Raw genomic sequence first — 20268 nt, 5'->3', positions numbered from 1 at the left:
GAGATTTTCCCACAATCCAGTCTAATCTATCCTTACAACTTTATTCTCCACTATGCCCCTTGCTCAGATTTAACTGTTCTCTGGTTCTTGTACACAGCTGACACCTTCCTCCTTCCTTTGTGTTTTTCTTCTCCCTGTCCCTCCTGCCAGAAATCTTCTAACCATCACCAGCACATCCAAGTTAAATTCCAAGTTCTTTATGGCTGGGTCTGTAGTTACCCCTGTTCCTCATAGTGCCTAGCACAGTGCTTTTGCATGATAATATGAATGCTTTTTGAATGAATATGTAATACTTGATCTTATAACACCTCCCTTGTTGACAACAAAGGATGAAATCGGTAAAATGTATTTTGAACAACCCAAATGTCTATCGTCTCATGAACGGATAAACAAAATGTGGGATATTCATACAGTGGAATATTTTCCAGCCATAAAAAGGAATGAAGTACTGATACATGCTACATAATGGATGAACCCTGAGAACATAAACTAAGTGAAAGAAGCCAGACACAAAAGGCTACATATCATATGATTCCATTTATATGAAATATTCGGACTAGGCAAATCCAGAGAGGTAGAAAGTAGATTAGTGGTTGCCTGGGGCTGTGTGGAGGGGGAATGGGGAGTGACTACCAATGGGTATGGAGTTTTCTTTTGGGATGATGAAAATATTTTGGAATTAGAGAGTAGTGAATGGTTGTATAACTTTGTGAATATACTAAAAACCAGTGAACTGTATACTTTAAAAGGGTCAGTTTTATGGCACGTGACGTAAATCTCAATTTAAAAAGTTAGATAATCACGACTTCTTTCCTGATTTTTAAAAAATGTATTTTGAGTTCATAGAAGAAAAATCATTACGTGAAACCATAAAGGTATAGAAAAAAGGTTGACTCCTGATTGCCAGGTACTTTACCTATGTTATGTTATTTGCATTTTGTAGAAAACCTATGCTAAGGCAGGTATTACCATCCTTACATTAGAGGCGAAGAAACCAAACCTCACAGTCTAATTATTTTGTCCACGGTAATAAAGTCTGGGTTTGAACCCAACTCCATCTAAATCCCATGTTCTTAATATTATACGTAGCGGGAAGGTATGAATACTAAAGGCATGCATATATAAAAAAGATAAATTATTCATGATTTTCCCCTGAAATTGTTATTTCTTTTTTAGAGGCTGGAAAAAATTCAAAAAGTCCAGTTAAATCGCACTAAAGTGAAGAGTAAGCAAAGTGAACCCAGCAAGCACTCAGGGTTTTCTACCTCAGACAACAGCACAGCCAACACTCCCCAGGATTACAGTGGGAATATGCAGTCATTTCTATCCAGGAGCCCTTCACAAGGCGATGAAGATTCTGCTCTGATTCTAACCCAAGACAATTTGAAAAGCTCAGATCCAGATCTGTCAGCCAACAGTGACCAAGAGTCCGGGGTGGAGGATTTGAGCTGTCGGTCTCCGAGTGGAGGGGAGTGTGTACCAAGTGAGGACAGTGGCAAGGACCGGGATTCTGATGAAGCCGTGTTTCTCACTGCCTGAAGTTTCCTTTTAGAGTTCCAAACTAAAGGGCACACAGAAACACTTTCCAAAAATAAGGGAACAGTGCAATTTAAAATAACAAGAAATGGTATGTGTCGAGAATTATAACATCTACCAATGAAAAGGGAGAAAACGGCCAACGTAGATGTTGAAGAACAGGAAGTAGCCATTTCTTTTACCAAATAAATGTAAGGAAAATTATTCCCCATTTCAAAAATCATTCTAGATTATAGAAGTTTTATTCACTACAGAGCAATGACCCCTACCATCACCTGAGGTTACTGAGATAAATCTTCCTTGTCATAGCATGCATCTGCTCAAAAAAGTGCCCTGACCCCTTTCCCTCGCACCTATTATCATCTTCAATCTTTTCCCTTATTTCACTTCCAGATGCATATTTTGTTTTCTAAAGCTAAACATTTGATGTTACCTTCCCGCCTGACTGTTATCAATATTTCTAATAACAGAGCACACTGTTGACATGCACCCTTTTTGGTTAATAGACATATTTCTGTAACTGAGGAGCTTTGTAATTGATTAAGCTTATCTTTCAGGTTAATTTTCCCTTAGATAATCTGAATTGTTATAATAATTTTGTTGCCTTTTCTTTGAATCTCTTCTCATCATTTAAAAAAGCTAAAACTTATAACTCACTTTTTCTCTAACACGGGTCTAATACCTAATAAAGTAGAAGCAACATTTACTCTCTGGTTCTTAAATATGAGTTCAGATCATATTAGCTTTTTAAATAACAACCCTTTGTTACTATTCTGGAGACGACATTACCAAGATAGTGTGGGCCAATCGCCAGCCTGATCCCTGAAGTATAACAATGTAAAGTTAAGTAGGCTAATATTTCAGTGAGGGAAAATCCCAGTTCAGAGCTAGAGAATTTGGTTGTTATGTCTATTTAACTAGTGGAATAAGTTTTCTCACCTATCATTTTAGAAGTTGTATAACTGGTTAATATGGTTTAATTAACATTAGTAACATCTGATGACCACTGACTGCTGAAAGTTCTGAAGAGTTTTTATGTTTTGCTAAGATACATATCTGAAGCAGAATCAGTCCCTTGTCTTTTGATTAAAAAACAGGACTTAACTAGGTGACCTAACCTTTTGATCTGAAGAAACTTAGTGGAGAAAAGTTGCCATGTTTGGACAGAGATAAGTAATATTCACACTGTGTGGTTTTAAATTATTAGTACATTCTAGAATGTAAAGGGATTAAGTTAAACTTTGCCTCATCAATATTTTGAACACGTGAAATTTTTAAATAGGATAACGTATTAAATTTTGCTGAAATGGGAACAGAGTAAAGAGTGATGGCATCAAGATGGCAACATAGGTGGTTCCTCACTTCGCTCCCCTACAAAAACAACAACAAACAACAGTTCATGGACAGGACACCACTGAGAGAATCCTAGAACTTGGGAGTGAGGCTGAGGTGCCACCTCACACCAGAGACCAAGATGGACTCCATTAGAAGGGTAAGAGGAATGGCTACATGCTGCCTGCATAGCTCCTTCTGCAGGCTGGTATAGCACCATACCCAGAGGTCTCCCCTGAGCCCACAGTTCCTTCAGTGGGAAGAGAGCACCCAGGGGTGACATCCAGTACCCCAGCACTGTGGGTCACTTTGTGGGAACCCCTACTCTGGTTTCACCCCATGGGGATTGCAGGGGAATCTGTGGGGCTCAAACACTGGGAGTCTAATTGAGATGGAGAAGGTGAGAGGGGCTTCCAACGACTGGTACTTGGGTCTTGGCAAACTGAGTGCCTACCCGCAGAGCCCAAGTAGTAGTCCTAACCAGTGGCTTTATTCATCTGCTGAGTCAGATCTTTGGTGCAGTCTGACCAGGGAATTCAGCAGGGTGCAGGTCTGCCAAATTGGGTCAGGGTCCCTAAAAGAGGAGTACTGTCAGCTATGGAGGCTGGTCTGCTGGTACCCATGCAGAAGAGTTGAGCCATAGCCCTACCTGCTGTGGATTTCAGCTCCTGGCCCCTCTTGATCTGTTTGGGAAAATGTGGGAATTGCCTAAAGTGGGGCCTCCCAGTCCTGCCCAGGCAGGAGCCAAAGACACAGCCACACTCACTGCAGAGCATAGCCCCCATTCCCATCTGATGGGAAGGGTTGGCAAGAACACCTGGAAGCTGTATAATCTACAAACTCTTGAGCTGAGAGGTGAGGGGGCAAAGCTCATCACCTGCAGAACAAAGCCAGTGGCCCTGTTTGGCCAGAGAACTTGGGACATGGGTTGGCTTGAGCCAAAACCACAAAGAGCATTAGTGGCCTTCAAGCTGCTCTCCTGCTGTGCCAGAGCAGAGAAACTAATTTATAGCCCCACTTATTGCCGCATACAGCCTTCAGGCTGCCTGACCAGGGAACCTTACCAGAGCTCATGGGAAGTTGCATAGCCCATCCAACAACACTATTTTCCATGGTACTTTAACAGAAGGCACATCCTGTGGCTTTCTCTGTCTGCAGAGCAAAGCTGGTGGCCTCACCTGACCAGGATATTCAGTGCACACTTGCCTGATTTGGGTCCCCAGGCAGCAAGCCTTCCAGGCCCTGGGTCCTGTCCTGCTGCCCTATCAAGCAGGGTAGCAAATTCATAGCTCCACCTACTGCATAGTCCTGACCATCTGATAAGCCTGACCAGAGAATCCAGGCAACTGCGAAGCCCATCCTACATCTTCACTTGTGCAGGGAAACAAGCCAGCAGTCCTATCCAGCTGTCAAGCTGTTCTCAACCAATGGCACATCCTCCTACCACTAACCTCAGAGCTCAAATAGTTGCCTTACCCCAAAAGAGACCCTAAAAGCATGCTCCACTTACCCAAAGACATTACCAACAGACACGTCCAGAAACCCAAACTGAGCTGACTGGTGAAGAACTGTCTCTGCCAAAGCGATCCTGCAAAATCTGGAAGAGGAGACCACTTATTCAAATGTACACATACCAACATAACAAATCAAGGATCATGAAAATCAGGTAAATATGACACCACCAAATGAAACTAAGAAAGCTCTCATACTTGATCCTAAAGAAATGGAGTTCTATGAATTGTCAAAGAAATCAGAATAATCCTCTTAAAGAAGTTTAGTGAACTAAAAGAACACACGGACAACTAAATGAAATTAGGAAAACAATGCATGAACAAAATGAGAAGTTTGACAAAGAAATAGAAACCATCACAAAAAAACAAACAGAAATCCTAGAGCTGAAAAATATAATACCTCACTGAAGAATTCAATAGCTTCAAAAGCAGACTTGACCAAGCAGAAGAAAGAATCAGTGACCTGGAAGATAGGACAACTGAAATTATCCAGTCAGAGGAGCTAAAAGGAAAAAGAAGGAGAAAGAGTGAAGAAAGCCTATAGGAATTATGAAACACAATGAAAAGAAACAATATTGACATTATGGGGATTCAAGAAGAAGAGAAAGAGAAAGAGACAGAAAGTATATTTAAAGCAATGATGGCTGAAAACTTCCTAAATGTGGTAAGAGAAACAGATATCCAGATCCAAGAAGCTGAAAGGACCCACAATAGGCTGAACCCAAATAGACTACACAGAGACATTATAATTAAATTGTCCAAAGTCAAAAACAAGGAATTTTAAAAGCAGCAAGAGAAAAGAGAGGTTACCTACAAGGGAACCACCATAAGACTATAGGTGAACTTCTCAATAGAAACTTTTCATGCCAGAAGAGAATGGGATGACATATTTAAAATCTTGAAAGAAAAAAACTCAACCAAGAATTCAATACCTGGCAAAGCTGTCCTTCAGAATTGAAGGAGGGATAAAACTTTGCCAAACAAATGCTGAGAGAGTTCATTACTACTAGACCTGCCTTACAGGAAATGCTAAAGAGAGTTCTTTGAGTTGAAATAAAAGGATGCTAATTAACATCATAAAAACATAAGAAGGCAGTATAAAACTCTCTGGTAATGCTAAATATATAGTCAAAGTTGGATTCTGTAATGGTGTAATGGTGGTGCATAATTCATTTACAACTCTAGTTCAAAAGTTAAGAAGCAAATAGAACAAAAAGAAATAAACAGCAATACAGTAATACTTGGGGACCTTAATATCCCACTCAACACTGGATAGATCATCCTGAGAATCAATAAGGAAACAGTGAATTTGAACACCGTAGAACAAATGGAACTAACAGACATACAAAGAATCTTCTATCTGACAACAGCAGAATACACATTATTTTCAAGTGCACATAGAACATTTTCTAGGATAGACCATATCTTAGGCCACAAAACAAGTCTTAGAAAATTCAGGAATATTGAAATCATACCAAGTGTCCTCTCTGACAACAGTGGTATGAAACTAGAAATTGATAAGAAGAGGAAAACTGGGAAATTCACAAATATGTGGAAATTAAACAACAGTCTCCTGAACAACCAATGGATCAAAGAAAAAGGGAAAATGAAAATGTATCTTGACACAAATGAAAATGAAACCACAACATACCAAAACTTATGGGGTGCAACAAAAACAGTGCTAAGAGGGAAGTTCACAGCAATAAATGCTTATGTTAAGAAGCAAGAAAGATCCCACATGAACGTTAACTCCATGCCTTAAGGAACTTCCAAAATTAGAAGGAAACAGTAAACATTAGGGCAGAAGTAAATAAATAAATAGAGAACAGGAAAACAATAAAAAAGATTAACCAAACTAAGAGTTGGTTCTTTGAAAAGATAAAATTGACTAACCAAGGAAAAAGAGGGAGGACCCAGATCAACAAAATTATAAATAAAAAAGGGGACATTGCAAGTGATACCACAGAAATACAAAGAATCATAAGAGGCTACTAGGACAATTACATGCCAACAAACTGAACAACCCAGAAGAAATGTAAAAATTCTTAAAAAAATACAAACTACCAAGAAAGAAATAGGAAGTCTGAATAGACCAATTACTATTAAGGAGATTGAATCAATAATCAAAAATCTCCCAATGAAGAAAAGTCCAGAACCAGATGGCTTTGCCAGTGAATTTTACCAATATTTAAAGAACTAATGCCAATCTTTCTCAAACTCTTCCAAAAAACTGAAGAGGAGGGAACACTCTCAAACTCATGTTACAAGGCCAGCATCACCATGATACCAAAGCCAGAAAAGGACACTAACAAAAAAGAAAACTACAGACCAATATCCCTCAGGAATATAGATAAAAAATGCTCAATAAAATACTAGGAAACTGAATTTAGAAGCACATTAAAAGGATCATTCACCATGATCAAGGGATTTATACCTGGGATGCAAGAATGGTTCAACATATGCAAATCAATCAATGTGATATATCACATTAATAGAAAGAAAGAAAAAATCATATGTTCATCTCAATAGACATAGAAATAACAGCTGACAAAATTCAACATCCATTCATGATAAAATTCTCAAATTAGGTATAGAAGAAACACACCTCAACACAATAAGGGGCATATATGGTAAACTCACAGCTAATATACTCAGTGTTTCGTGAAAAGGTTGAAAGCTTTCCCTCTGAGATCAGAAACAAGATAAGGGTGTTCACTCTCACCACTCCTATTCAACATAGTACTGCAAGTCCCTGATAGAGCAATCAGGCAAGAAAAAGAAAGACAAAGGCATCAGAATCAGAAAGGAAGAAGTCAAATTGTCTCTATTTTCAGATGACATTTTATGTATAGAAAATCCTAAAAAGTCCACCAAAAAACTGTTAGCTGTACTCAATGAATTCAGTAAAGCTGCAGGATACAAAATTAACATACATAAATCAGTAGCATTTCTATACACTAATAATGAATTATCTGAAAGAGAAATAAACAAAATGATCCCATTTACAATAGCATCAAAAACAATAAAATACTTAGAGCTAAAAACCAAGCAGGTGAAAGATGTCTACTCTGAAAACTGCAAGACACTGATGAAAGAAATCAAAAACAACACAAATAAATGGAAAGGTAACCTGTGTTCATGGATTGTAAGCATTAATATAGTTAAAATGTCCATACTGCTGAAAGCCATCTATAGATTCAATGCAATCCCCATCAAGATTCCAATGAGATTTTTTACAGTAGAAAAAACAATCCTAAAATTTATGTGGAACTACAAAAGATCTTGAATAGCCAAAGCAATCCTGAGAAAGAACAAGAAAGTGGGAGGAATCGCACATCTTCATTTCAGGCTATACTATAAAGCTATAGTAATCAAAACAGAATGGTACTGGCATAAAAGACGACAAATGATCAATGGAACAGAATCAAGAGCCCAGAAATAAACCCAAGCATATAAGGTTAACTAGTATTTCACAAAGGAGCCTCAAATATTCAATGGAGAAAAGACAGTCTCTTCAATAAATGGTCCTGGAAAAACTGAATATTCACATGTAAAAGAATGAAACTAGACCTCTATCTTACACCACTCACAACAATTAACTCGAAATGGATGAAAGAATTAAATGTAAGACTTGAAACCATGAAACTCCTAGAAAAAAACACAGGTAATAAACTCCTTGACATGGATCTTGGCAATGATTTTTTGGATATGACACCTAAAGCACAAACAACAAAATAAAAAGTAAACAAGTGGGACTAAATCAAACTAAAAAGTTTCTTGCACAGCAAAAGAAACAATCAACAAAGTGAAAAGACAACCTACAGAATTGGAAGATATTTGTAAACCATATATCTGATAAGGGGTTGACATCCAAAATATATAAAGAACTTATACAACTCAATAGCAAAAAATACAATCCAATTAAAAAATGGGCAAAAGACCTGAAGAGACATTTTTCCAAAGAAGATGTACGAAAGGCCAACAGGTAAATGAAGAGGCTCAACCTTACTAGTCATTAGGGAATTGGAAATTAAACCCAGGACAAGACAGCACCTCACACCTGTTAGGATGGCCATCATCAAAAAGACAAGAGTTAACAAATACTGACAAGGATGTGGGAAAAGGGAACCTCTGCACTGTTGGTGGGATTGTAAACTGGTACAGCCACTATGGAAAACAGTGTGGAGGATCCTCAAAAATTAAAAATAGAACTACCAATGATCCAGCAATTCCTCTTCTGGGAATACATTCAAAGGAAACGAAAACATTAACTCAAAAAGATATCTGTAACCCCATGTTCATAGAAGCATTATTTGCAATAGCCAAGACATGGAAACAACCTAAGGACCCATCAATGGATGAATGGATAAAGCAGCTCTCGTATATATATATATACAATGGAATATCATTTAGCCATAAAAAATGAGGAAATCCTGCCATTTGTGACAACATGGATAGACTTTGAGGGCATTATGCTAAGTGAAATATGTCAGACAGACGGACAAATACTGTATGATCTCACTTATATGTAGAATCTCCAAAAAAATAAACAAAACTAATTCATAGAAAGAGATCAGATGTGTGGTTACCAGAGCCAGTGGGGTGGGGGAAGGAGGAATTGGGGATAGGTGGTCAAAAGGTACAAACTTCCAGTTGTTAAGGAAGTAAATCCTAACAGGTCTCATCACAAGGAAAAAAATGTTCTTTTTTTTGCTTTCTCTGTTTATTTTATCTATATGAGATGATGGATGCTAACTAAACTTATTGCAGTAATCATTTCACAATATATCTAAGTCAAACTACTATGCTGTACACTTTAAACTTATAGAGTGATGTATGTCAATTATATCTCAATATAACTGGGGTAAACAAGAAAGGGCAAGAAAGCTATATTGCTGAAATCTCTAGTATGAAAGATTTGGAGGGAGTGTAACAATGTAAATGAAATAATATAGTATAATTGTAACTGTGTTAATTACATTTAAAAATAGAACTTGAATATGTTAGAGACTTATAAAAGTACTCTTAATGTAAATAAAGAGTGTGTAATTCTTTCAGAATATAAAATTTGAGCATGCTCTATGAGCAGTTCCCACTTAAGTACAAGGAACGTTTGTTTTCTGCGATATACTGTATGTAGTAGGGAATATCTTCTTAATGATCAATACTTAGGATATAGTTGTAATGGCTTTTGCATTTTATAACATAACTCACTTCATGCCATTCTTGTAGTTATCAACTGAGAAACTTCTTTGCCTAATATTGAGGATGCAACTCTAATTTCTTCCATTTGGCAGTGTACATCTACAAAAATAACTAAATAATTAAAAATTTTTAAAGGAATGACACAGTAACTATACCAAACAAAACTACACATTTATTTTGAAAAGCAAATAGTATAAATATTTTATATTTTAAAATTTAATTCTTTAATGTGATGTCTTTCACATCAGACATATAAACTCTTTTTCCAGCCCCCTCAAACATTTTACAACATATTATAATTTATGCATATATTCATTTAGACTAGTTATTAGAAGGTAACCTAACACTGAAATTTATACAACAGGTTACATTTATTGCTTATTAAAACTTTATGGTGCTTTCACAGGGCCCTGAAAGAGCACGACCAATCCCAGAAGACTAAAATCTGTAACAGTAAGTTCTCATTTTATATCAAACATCAATCAGGAAGTGTTTTATTTAGGGCAGGTGGTTTAAAGCATAGGGAATAAACCAATGTCAAGCTAACTCAAGGCAAATTACTTCCCAACTAGTAATATTTAGAGCTCAGGAGCTCTAAATGTTATTATTTAGTGATATTCAGGCAAATTTAATGACATGAAGTAGGTAAGAATTTTGATCATGTTGCAGCAATCAACAAAGGAACTTTTTTAGAAGGAAAGTGGAGAGAAGGGAAACCCTAGCATACGTTTTATTTAAAAGCACAATTAGTTTACTTTCTTCCCCAAAAAATGAATCTGAGCTGTCCTTCAATTTAAGCATATATAAATAATGATCAAACGTAGCTGTCGATCAATCTCTATTCCAATATAAATTTCCTTGTCTAGTTTATTCCTAGAAAATCTTCCAACTTTGAAACAAATTCTTTAGTATGAATCTTGTTTATTTAGAAAACCTTCTATGCTGAGATATTAACCTTTAAATTTCCACCAATGACAAACTCCTACTCTGAATAATCCAATAACTCCCAAGCTTTCCTCTACCATTCTGATTTCCATCTAGTCTTTTATTATATGTTCAAGTAAATCACAATCTCTGTTTTGGGAGGCACTTTTTTTCCCCTCTGGCACTGCTTCTCCAATATGGCCAATTTTAAGAATAATACAGCCATAAAATTACCGAGAAAGTCACAATTTCTATTGCAATAATAGAACCCAAAGTCACATGGACATGTTCAAATGCAGACTTTTTTCATCCTGGATGACTTATATAACCTATATCTGAACTAATCTTAATCTGTATGTTTGTTAAATGCAGATAATGATGATCAAACTCCTCTTTTTAATGACTGGATTGTAAGGAGGTTATCTAACTTTGGAAGGAGAAACAATCTGTGTTAACTGGGATAGTTTTAGTTTAAAGAGTAAAAAACAGTAGATGAATTACTTATGTGATTATGTAGAAGAGATTTACTGTGTAAGAAAACAATTTTTTTTGGCGGAGGGGAAGGTAGATAAGCACCGAAACACCTGAACCGTGTTTGAGTTATCATTGTATAGTATTTCCACAATGCTTCGTTCTTAATAGGTGCTTAATAAAATTAGTAGATCAAATGAATTAATGTCCTTTAAATGGCTACAGACTGCTGGTCTCCTGTTTTGGGCTCTGCCTGATTTCTAAGAAAGCTACCTGATTATTTGCAAAAGATGGGACTATGATGCCCTCCACTGTCATGACTGCTGGGACAATTGACGCTCTGCTGGCCAGCACAGTAAGGAAAGGTTTATGAATACCGGGAAGACTGCCACAAATTTGAAACACTTACCTCAATGATCTCTTCTATAAATCTGGGATAATAATTACACCTGTCTCGTCTGGTCCTCTTTAAGATTCAACAGTATGCCCTCAGCACAGTGCCAGGAAGACAGGCAATTAATGAAAATTAATTTCTTTATCCAAATTATATCTTTATAGTCCATGTGAATATTTGCCCGTCCACAAACATAAACTAAGTATTAAGTATTTTTCAAGTCCAAGAAAATAAATTTTTTTTCCCCTAAAGCTCTTTTGCCAAAAACATGTATAGGAAGATCAGAACAAGGACAAGACAGAACTGTATTGTATGCTGGTGTTTGGAATGACAATCATATTGGGATGAAATTTAAACAAAAATATGCATTGGGATGTTTTATAATTTAGATACTACCTTACCAAGCCTCAGATATATAGTCCAAGATTTTCTCTTTTATTAGCTTTTACAGCTACCTATAAAATGTGTTTATTCTGTAATATGGTACAGAAGCAAACTGCTGAACGCAGTACAAGTTACAGAGAAAATTCAATTAATTAAAAACTAGACCGCCTAAAAATTAAATATTAATTTTATTTATTACTATAGCTTTTCTCTAATGAAAAGTTAACTCACAGTAAAGGTCAGAAAAATCCATTGACTTGTTTGTGTCTAGATTTACTATTCATTAACAAAAAGATTGTTTTTAACTTTAGGAATTTAGAGAGCATATCCTTATCCAACCACAAACACTTCAGATACTTATATAAAAAAATTAGCATGAAAGTTTATGTTGGACTAGTTTAAGTGAAAGATAATTTTTTTCTATTAGGTAAAGTATTTATTTACCTGTATTGCTTCTTAAATGAATCTTTAATTTCAAAAACAAAACAACAATATAAGCGACTGGTTTATTCTTTTGATTTATTGTATGTATTAAAAGTTTCTTTCTTGAGACGGCACATTGGCAGGTGTGGTGTTTCCTGACCATTTAAAAACAAATTGTTTTTGAAAGTTTTATCATCCAGAAAGAAAGGGAAAAAATAAGAGTCTTTCTACAGTTGAAAATAGTAATTTTTCAAAAAAGGTTGAGAGGAAAAAAATCTAAACAGACCATTCTTGATAAATGAGGCAGTTTCAAATTAAAAATACAAATTTAAATAAAGTAGTTTTATAAAATATTGAAACTAGCTAAAATTACATGCATAGGTATTTAATCAATAATGAGAGGAACAGCAGTGGAACTTAAATATAAGATTTATCAACAATAAATAAACATTTTTAGTGCAAATAGTGCAGAAAAATTTCTCAAAGCAAAGATCATAGCAATCATTCTAATCTGTACAAATTCACTCTCAGATTTGTATACAATCTATATAGTATATCTATGAATTCAGCCACTGTGACGAAATCCCAATTTGTAAATCATAAATATAAATGTGCTTAGTTTTGTGTCCCATTCCTCTCTTGGCAGTTCATGTTTTCAGGAAAATCTAGAAAGAAAAGAAAAATCAAAAAACCTAAGATTTAATTTGATAAATTTTCATCCCTTTATATTCTCTTCCAATTAAGATTTAACTATAAGAAGGTAACTTGACTATGAGGGAAAAGAGGTAGGGAAATGTTCATATAAATAAGCACTTACTCAGTGCCCACTTTTTCTCAAGCTGTGAGAAATGCACATTTGCTATTAAAAATCAACCCTTACCCGCAGGGACTGACAGTGTGATTTGTAAAATAAGCTATAAAATAATTCAGTGTTGGCACTAACGTTAAGTACAACTAGACTGAGAGAAGGGGCAGATGAGTTTGAGTCAGAGATGAGAAAGGCCTGTCATTTCTCTTCTTGTAGCCTGCTCCCTTTTTTAGGGAACCTCCCACGCTCCCTTCTCAAAGTCTACACCTTCAGCCCAGTTGTGTGGGCAGAGGACCACATGACACCAATCTCCAGGCCAAACTGCTGAGCTCGGGAGGGACACCTCACCCATACCGGGCCAGTCTCCCAGGGATCTGTAGGGAGACCCCTGTCATTCTCCACTGGCTGCTTGAACTGTCATGACATGATCAGGCCTGTGGGCAGCAATGTTGAGAGCATATACAAGTGTAGCAAAGAAAGGCTCTCTGAAGAACAGAGAACATGAGAACGAGAGACAGAAGAACAGAACAGAGGTGCAGAAATGATAAACGAGTAGCTCAAAACAGGGGTGAGAAAGAGGAGCTGCTTTGGTACTGCAGCCTCTAGTCGTGTTTTCACTCTCAGGGGACTGAGCTATATTTCCTGCATTTGGCTTTATGATGGATCCCTGCATTATCCAATAACACATGTTTTACCTTAAACTCATTGGGGTGGGGACTACTGGTAGCCACCAAACCTTTCCCTAAGCAAGAGAGATAGAGGAAAGGATGTCCTGAGATCAAGTAAGAGCATGAACAAAGAGAAGGTGTTAGAAGAAATAACATGCCTGTGAGAGAACATAAGGGGAAAATGGATGATCTCAGATGTATGCCAGATTATAGATGGCTTAAAACCAGAGAAAGAAACTTGGCATTGATACTGTCATTGCTAGGGGCTCATTATAAGTTCTAGAGCAGAGAAATTTTATCAGGGTGGTATTTTAAGATCATTCTGTCAGTACTGTGCAGGAAGAAGAAACCCTAAGTCAGGGGACTGGCCAGAAAATTATGGGAATAATCCTGGTGTGGGATGGAAAAGAGACAGACTTGAAGTTCATTTTAAAGGAAGAAATGACAAAAGAGACGACTGAGGAATATGCCAACTAAGTGATACGGTATACTCCACACACCAGCTGAGAGAAAGGAACTAATTATAGTTTACAGTTCTATATAAGTAGCTATCAAATGCTGAAAAACACATTTCATTTAAACCAACATCATACTGATAAAATATCCAAAAGATTTCTACTGGTTATATGCTTATGTATATAACATTATGCTTAATAGGTAATACAAAATATTCTATGTCATTTAGCACAAGAGCTATAATGACAGTTATTATGCTTAAAGCTGGCTAAACAGGCACTGGTAAAACACTTCAATGAAAGAACAGGCATGCGGCTGGAGACAAACCTTCTGGAATACAATTTACCTATAGTGGAGCATGAAATTGGCTGTGCATTGCGATCACCTGTTGAAGTTTCTCTTCCTTGGCTCTTCTGCAGTGGCAAATCTAGAAAATAAATTATTTAAAATAGTAGTCACTTCTCTAACAATCTGCCTACTATTTCTTACATTATGACAGAATTCTAAGAATATTTTAACCTGCTGGCATTACTTTTGAATGTTTAAGGTAGCTCAGAATTTAAGACAAAAAAAAAAGCCAAAACCCAAACCATTTAATTTTGTTGGAAAGAGAAACTTTTCCTGTAAACTTCCAGAATGTAAAACAAACTCTGATCCTTTATATCAATTCTGATTAGGCAATATCAAATATGTGGGTTTTAAAAATATGAAAATAAACCCTACTACTGTTAACCAGGAAACTTATCAAATAAAAGCTTAAAGGTACAGTTATATAGTACCAAAGAACAATGGACCAGAAATCAATGCCTTACTAATGTTTAACAATAGTCATTAACATCCTTGACCTCCAATTTTCTCCCATGTAAAATGGGGATAATAAAATCTACCCCACCTTCCTTAACAGGATGCACACACATATATAGCACATGTTTTAAAAAGTTTAGTAACAAGAGGTTATTTTTTAAATGTGATGTTTCACAGAAATTAGTAAATATTTAGGACTCTATCAAAGGGCAGGATACTGCTAATCAGACTTTTTCGATTTTTCTTTGAATATAAGGGAAATATCAGAACAGAAATTGTTCCAAAATGTTATCAATAATATTAAAACAAAATTTTTTTAAATCCATATAGATTATTCTCTTTTTAAACAACTTGTGAAACAGGTTATTCAGGAGTATATTACAACTATTAAGACTAGAATTAAGCTAATTTACTAGCTTTAATGCAGAATGATACAGATACTGCCATTTCTGAAACAGAACTATGATTTGATTTAGACCTGCTTGTGTACTCACAACAAGCGGGTTTAAAGTGATAGCAGGATGTTGCTACCATCCTCAAGAGGCTCTTCAGTTTCCTCTCATCACACTCAGAACTCCAGCTCAGTGATGTGCTACTGTTTTTTGACTCATGAATATACTTAATTTGATATTATGCTGTCACTGGTTCTCAAGCAAAGAGTATTACATACTGTTCTCTTTTCCATGAAGCTACTGAGAAAATCATCTATTTCAGTTTTTCCCTCCAAGAAATCTTCAGCAATATTATCAGATTCTTCCTCAGCTTCATGTGCAGCTACTTTCAACCTTGCCTGTAGAGCACTCGCACTACAGCTCTGAAAAAGAAAATCAAGTACCATATTAGTTTATGATGCTCAGAAAAACTCCTTAGAGGGAAAGAAAAAGCAGCAGAGATAGGGAGAAGCAGTTCGTTATGTGCCTTACATAGCCTCTTTTTGAGGAAACCCGCTACCACCAGGTCCTCAGCTTCTGGCTATAGGGGTGGATACCCAACACAAGAGGAACCAATCCACTGGCTGCAAACTATTAAATGAGAGAAAGTGGGCAAATCATTGTCCTCTCTTGGGGATTTAGGAATCAGATCATTGTGGTAGGCATCCTCTAGGATGATCCCCAATGATCCAGACCTCCTGGTATTCCTGCCCTTGTTTAAGCACCCTCCCCTTGAGTGTGGGCTAGGACCTAGTAACTCGCTAACCAACAAAAGATGGCAAAAGTGATGGGATTAGATTTAACCAACGAGGCAAAAGACTGTACACTAAAAACTACAAAACATTGTTGAAAGAAACTGAAGAAGACGTAAGTAGAAAGACATCCTGTGTTCATTGGTTAGAAGATTTAATATAAATATATATTTTTTAAGATTTTATTTTTTCCTTTTTTCTCCCCAAAGCCCCCCAGTACACAGATGTATACATTTTAGTTGTAGGTCCTTCTAGTTGTGGTATGTGGGACGCTGCCTCAGCGTGGCCTGATGAGTGGTGCCATGTCCATGCCCAGGATTTGAACCAGCGAAACCCTGGGCTGCTGAAGCAGAGCGTGTGAACTCAACCACTCGGCCACGGGGCCGGCCCCCAGAAGATTTAATATTGTTAAGAAGACAATACTGCCAAAGTGATCTACAGAGTCACTGCAGTCCCTATCAAAATCTCAAGATTGTTTTTTGCAGAAAAAGAAAAACTCATCCTAAAATTCATATGGAATCTCAAGAGACCTCAAATAGCCAAAACAATCTTGAAAAAGAACAAAATTGGAGGATTCATACTTCCTGATTTCAAAACTTACTACAAAGATACAGTAAGCGAAACAGTGTGGTACTGGCAATAAGAGGAGACATAGAGATCAATAGAATAGCGAGCCCACAAATATACTCTCCCATATATGATCGAATGTTTTCAAAAAGCGTGCCAAAACCATTCAATGGGGAAAGGACAGTCTTTGACAAATGGTGCTAGGAAAACTGGATATCTGATGCAGAATGAAGTTAGACCTTTACCTTACCTCATGCATAAAAATTATATTGATCAAAATGGATCAAAGACCTAAATGTAGGAACTAAAAGTATTTTTAATAATAGCCATCCTGGTGGGTGAGAGATGGTATCTCATTGTGATATATCATACACAGTAATGTACAGGAATGCACCATTTTCGTATCACCCTTGTCAACACTGGCTATCTATTTTTACCAGTCTGACTCACACAGATGATGTGATTTTGCTTATTATTATTATTGTAAGTTTGAGTGTCTTTTCAAATGTTTCCATTTACTTATTCACTAAGTATTTATTGAATACCTAGGTATTGGGTATATGAGGGGCTAAAACAGGACAGGTTCCTGCACTCATGGCACCAACAGTCTAGTGAAGTGGCTTCCATACTTTAGAGTGCAGATTCATCATCCCCAGAGATTCTAAGTGAGCACATCTAGAGGTGAGCCTAGGAATCAAGGTTTATTTTTTAAGTGTTTCAAGAATCACTTCAAGCAATTCTTATAAATGGTCCAGGAGTCAGAATAACTTGTATCAGAATGTTTATTGGACATTCCTATTTCTCCTTTTGTAAGTTTCCTGTTCTTTCCTTTGCCTTTTTGTAAAGACTCTTTATAGACCATTGGCATTAATATTTGTCATATATATGCTACAAATATTTGTTCCCTTTTCTTTACTTCATTTTTGATATTGTGATCTTCAATATATACAAGTTTTAAATTTGTATATAGCTTAAATATATCAATTTTTTCTTTTATGCTTCTGCCTCATATATCATGCTTGAAAAGGATTTTCCCACTACAATCTTAAAAAGAATCCTAGGAGATAGTTGCCTCTCATAATCTTATGGTTTCCACTTAAATCCTTACTGTAGAGTATCTTTCTGTATATGGCATGACATAGGGATCTAACTTTTTTCTAAGTGGACTGCCAGTTATATAATGTATTAAATCCTCTATTTTTCTAACCAATTATTCATATACATCAGTCTGTGAACTGCAGAGTCTGTTTCATAGAACAATTTTTTTCTTCCTACAAAACTACTCTACTGTTTTAAATAATGAGATTTTACAGTATATTTTGATGCTGGGAAAGGGAGTTCTTCCTCATTATTTCTTTTGGTTCAAGCTCTTCCTAACTACTTTTATCCATTTAGTCTTTCAGATAAACTTTAGAATAAATCTATTAAAATTAAAAAAAAAATACTTCAGGGATTTTGATTGAAAATATACTAAATTTTTAAGTTATTTTAGGAAGAATGAAATCTTTATAATATATATATTTCAGTCCATGAATATTATATTCTGTTACTCCATTTACTCAAGTTTTCTTTTATATCATTCAGTAAGGTTTCCTAACTCACTTCATTAGGTTCAGTTCTAAATATTTTACAGTTTTCTTGCTTGTAAATTTATTTTTGTTTTCTAGTTCATTTTGCACTGGTAGTTTCTGGAATCTAGGAGAAAACTTTCTCAACTGGCTAGAATTTTTGCTTATTTGTTTTTGGTCAAGAACTGGTTCACCTTTCTTTTACATTACCCCTCCTTTCTTTTTCTTATCTTGTTGCAGTGGCCAAAACCTCCCAAACAATGTTAAACAGCAGTGATACTGGGGCACCACTGTCTTATTTGTAACAATAATGGGATCTTGGAAATGTTTAGTCATTAAGTGCGATGTTTGCTGTTGGTTTCTAATTTCTTTATCAAATCAAAGAATTAATTTCTAACTTAGTTTACTCACAATTTGTATAAGGAATGCTGTGAAAAGCTTCTTTAGCATCTACTAAACTCTAACATGTAAGAGTACTTCAGCTGATTCTCTCAGATTTTCTGGTTAAGAGTGAGGGAGGACTGCTTATGTTTGACTCCTGACTCTGGTACTTTCCATTAATATGACCTCAGGGAAGTTATTTAATATCCCTGTGCCTCAGTTTCATGTGTAAAATGGGAAAATAGTAATAATACCTACTTCATAGAGTTTGGGGGGAATAATGGGCAATATATGTCAACAGCTTAGTGCAATGCAAGAGACACAATAATTACTCAAGGTTAGCTATTATTCTTATATTCTAAAGGATGATATTATCTGAAATTCATTATAAATTTATATTCTCCTTTACCATCATTTTTTTGCTGTTGTTGTTTTATTTCTATTTGATGTTTTACTACACTGGATTTACCTTCCAGAATTACTGATTTTAAATAAAACAGAATATTGTTAATTATGATGTTGGTTATTGATATGAGATATAAGATTATATCCTCTATTCCCTTTTTATTTTTAAAGGTTTATTTTTTCAGAAATATGGGTTGAATTTTATAAAATGCTTTTGATTGTTCATATAACTGGATTTCTAGCATAAAATCTATTTGTGGTGAATTGGACTTTATTTTTTTTATATATTATATTTTCCAACTTGCTAATTTTTAACAGATTTGTATATAAGCTTTCAAGTGTGTCTAGGTTAAAGCTTTTTGTTGTTAGATTTTATTACAAGCGTTAAACTGGCTTTATAATAACTTTCCCAGAAATGTTATTTATGGGCTTTTCATATTTTTCTGTTTCGGAACCAAATATGCTCTTGCATGAGCACAAATGATTTATAATGCCTCATAATTGAGAGCTGTTTATCTGCATTTAAACGTATCATGCCTTATAAACTCTGAATATAATAAATGCTTTCTGATAATAATGAAGGTAGGAATGTGGCTCATGCACATTAAGATTAAAAATTCTTATGGTAAGGAAAAGAGCTAAACAATCTTACCTCACTAAGTTCATGCTGCCTTTGCATCTTCTTTTCGAAAGTAGATTTCATTTGTGTAAGCAATTCATACTAAAAAAGAAAATAAAAGTGCTGTTTTATTCTGTTTTAAAATTGTATGGATGTCTTCAAAATGATAACTAACTCACCTTATCTAAAACAGTTTGCCTTTTCGCTTCCAAACTGGGCTCCAAAAGGAGATTTTTTCCTAGGAGATAAATTTCTGGTTTATTTCTAGATAAAGGTCACATTTTTCTTAAGAAATTTAAGAAGTAAGGGAAGACATACTGGCTAGCTCCTCAATGCTTTTGACTAAGTCATCCTTGTCGGTAATGATTTGTTTTAGTTGAGGCAAAGTCAGAAACTGTTCTAGTAACAGCTCCTCCTGTTCATTCATATCTGTGAGCTGTGACACACTAGAAACAAAACAAAAAATATGTTAATGAGTATCAATCGTCTAGTTTTCCTCCATGATGATAAATATTCATAATTTTTCAGTTTTATTCAGCTGATAGGGTTCTAAATAATTTTTGAAGTACAGACATACATCATTTTATTGTGGTTTGCTTTATACATCATTTTATTGTGGTTTGCTTTAT

The 20268-nt window shown here is 35.6% G+C and overlaps 2 protein-coding genes across 5 annotated transcripts in view; one reads left to right on the top strand and one right to left on the bottom strand.

Annotated features, from left to right (window-relative positions):
- The window catches only part of MTMR7 (myotubularin related protein 7), a 107604-nt gene extending 103218 nt beyond the window's left edge, over positions 1-4386 (top strand). For all 4 annotated transcript variants that reach the window (XM_046648374.1, XM_046648375.1, XM_046648373.1 and 1 more), the window contains one exon: positions 1177-4386. In XM_046648374.1, the coding sequence (XP_046504330.1) occupies positions 1177-1539 (363 nt within the window). In that variant the 3' untranslated portion in view covers positions 1540-4386. The remainder of the gene's footprint in view (positions 1-1176) is intronic.
- Positions 4387-12258: 7872 nt separating this feature from the next.
- Positions 12259-20268, bottom strand: part of VPS37A (VPS37A subunit of ESCRT-I) — a 42014-nt gene continuing 34004 nt past the window's right edge. The window contains exons 7-12 of the mRNA XM_046648426.1: positions 19958-20085; positions 19819-19877; positions 19673-19741; positions 15587-15730; positions 14459-14539; positions 12259-12845 (exon numbers count right to left, since the gene is read on the bottom strand). Coding sequence (XP_046504382.1) covers positions 14459-14539; positions 15587-15730; positions 19673-19741; positions 19819-19877; positions 19958-20085 — 481 coding nt within the window. The 3' untranslated portion in view covers positions 12259-12845. The remainder of the gene's footprint in view (positions 12846-14458; positions 14540-15586; positions 15731-19672; positions 19742-19818; positions 19878-19957; positions 20086-20268) is intronic.

Source organism: Equus quagga, chromosome 22 (genome assembly GCF_021613505.1).
Source record: "Equus quagga isolate Etosha38 chromosome 22, UCLA_HA_Equagga_1.0, whole genome shotgun sequence".
NCBI classification, from domain to species: domain Eukaryota; kingdom Metazoa; phylum Chordata; class Mammalia; order Perissodactyla; family Equidae; genus Equus; species Equus quagga.
Note: the sequence above shows the minus strand (reverse complement) of the source record. Positions and strands in the feature narration are given on the sequence as shown.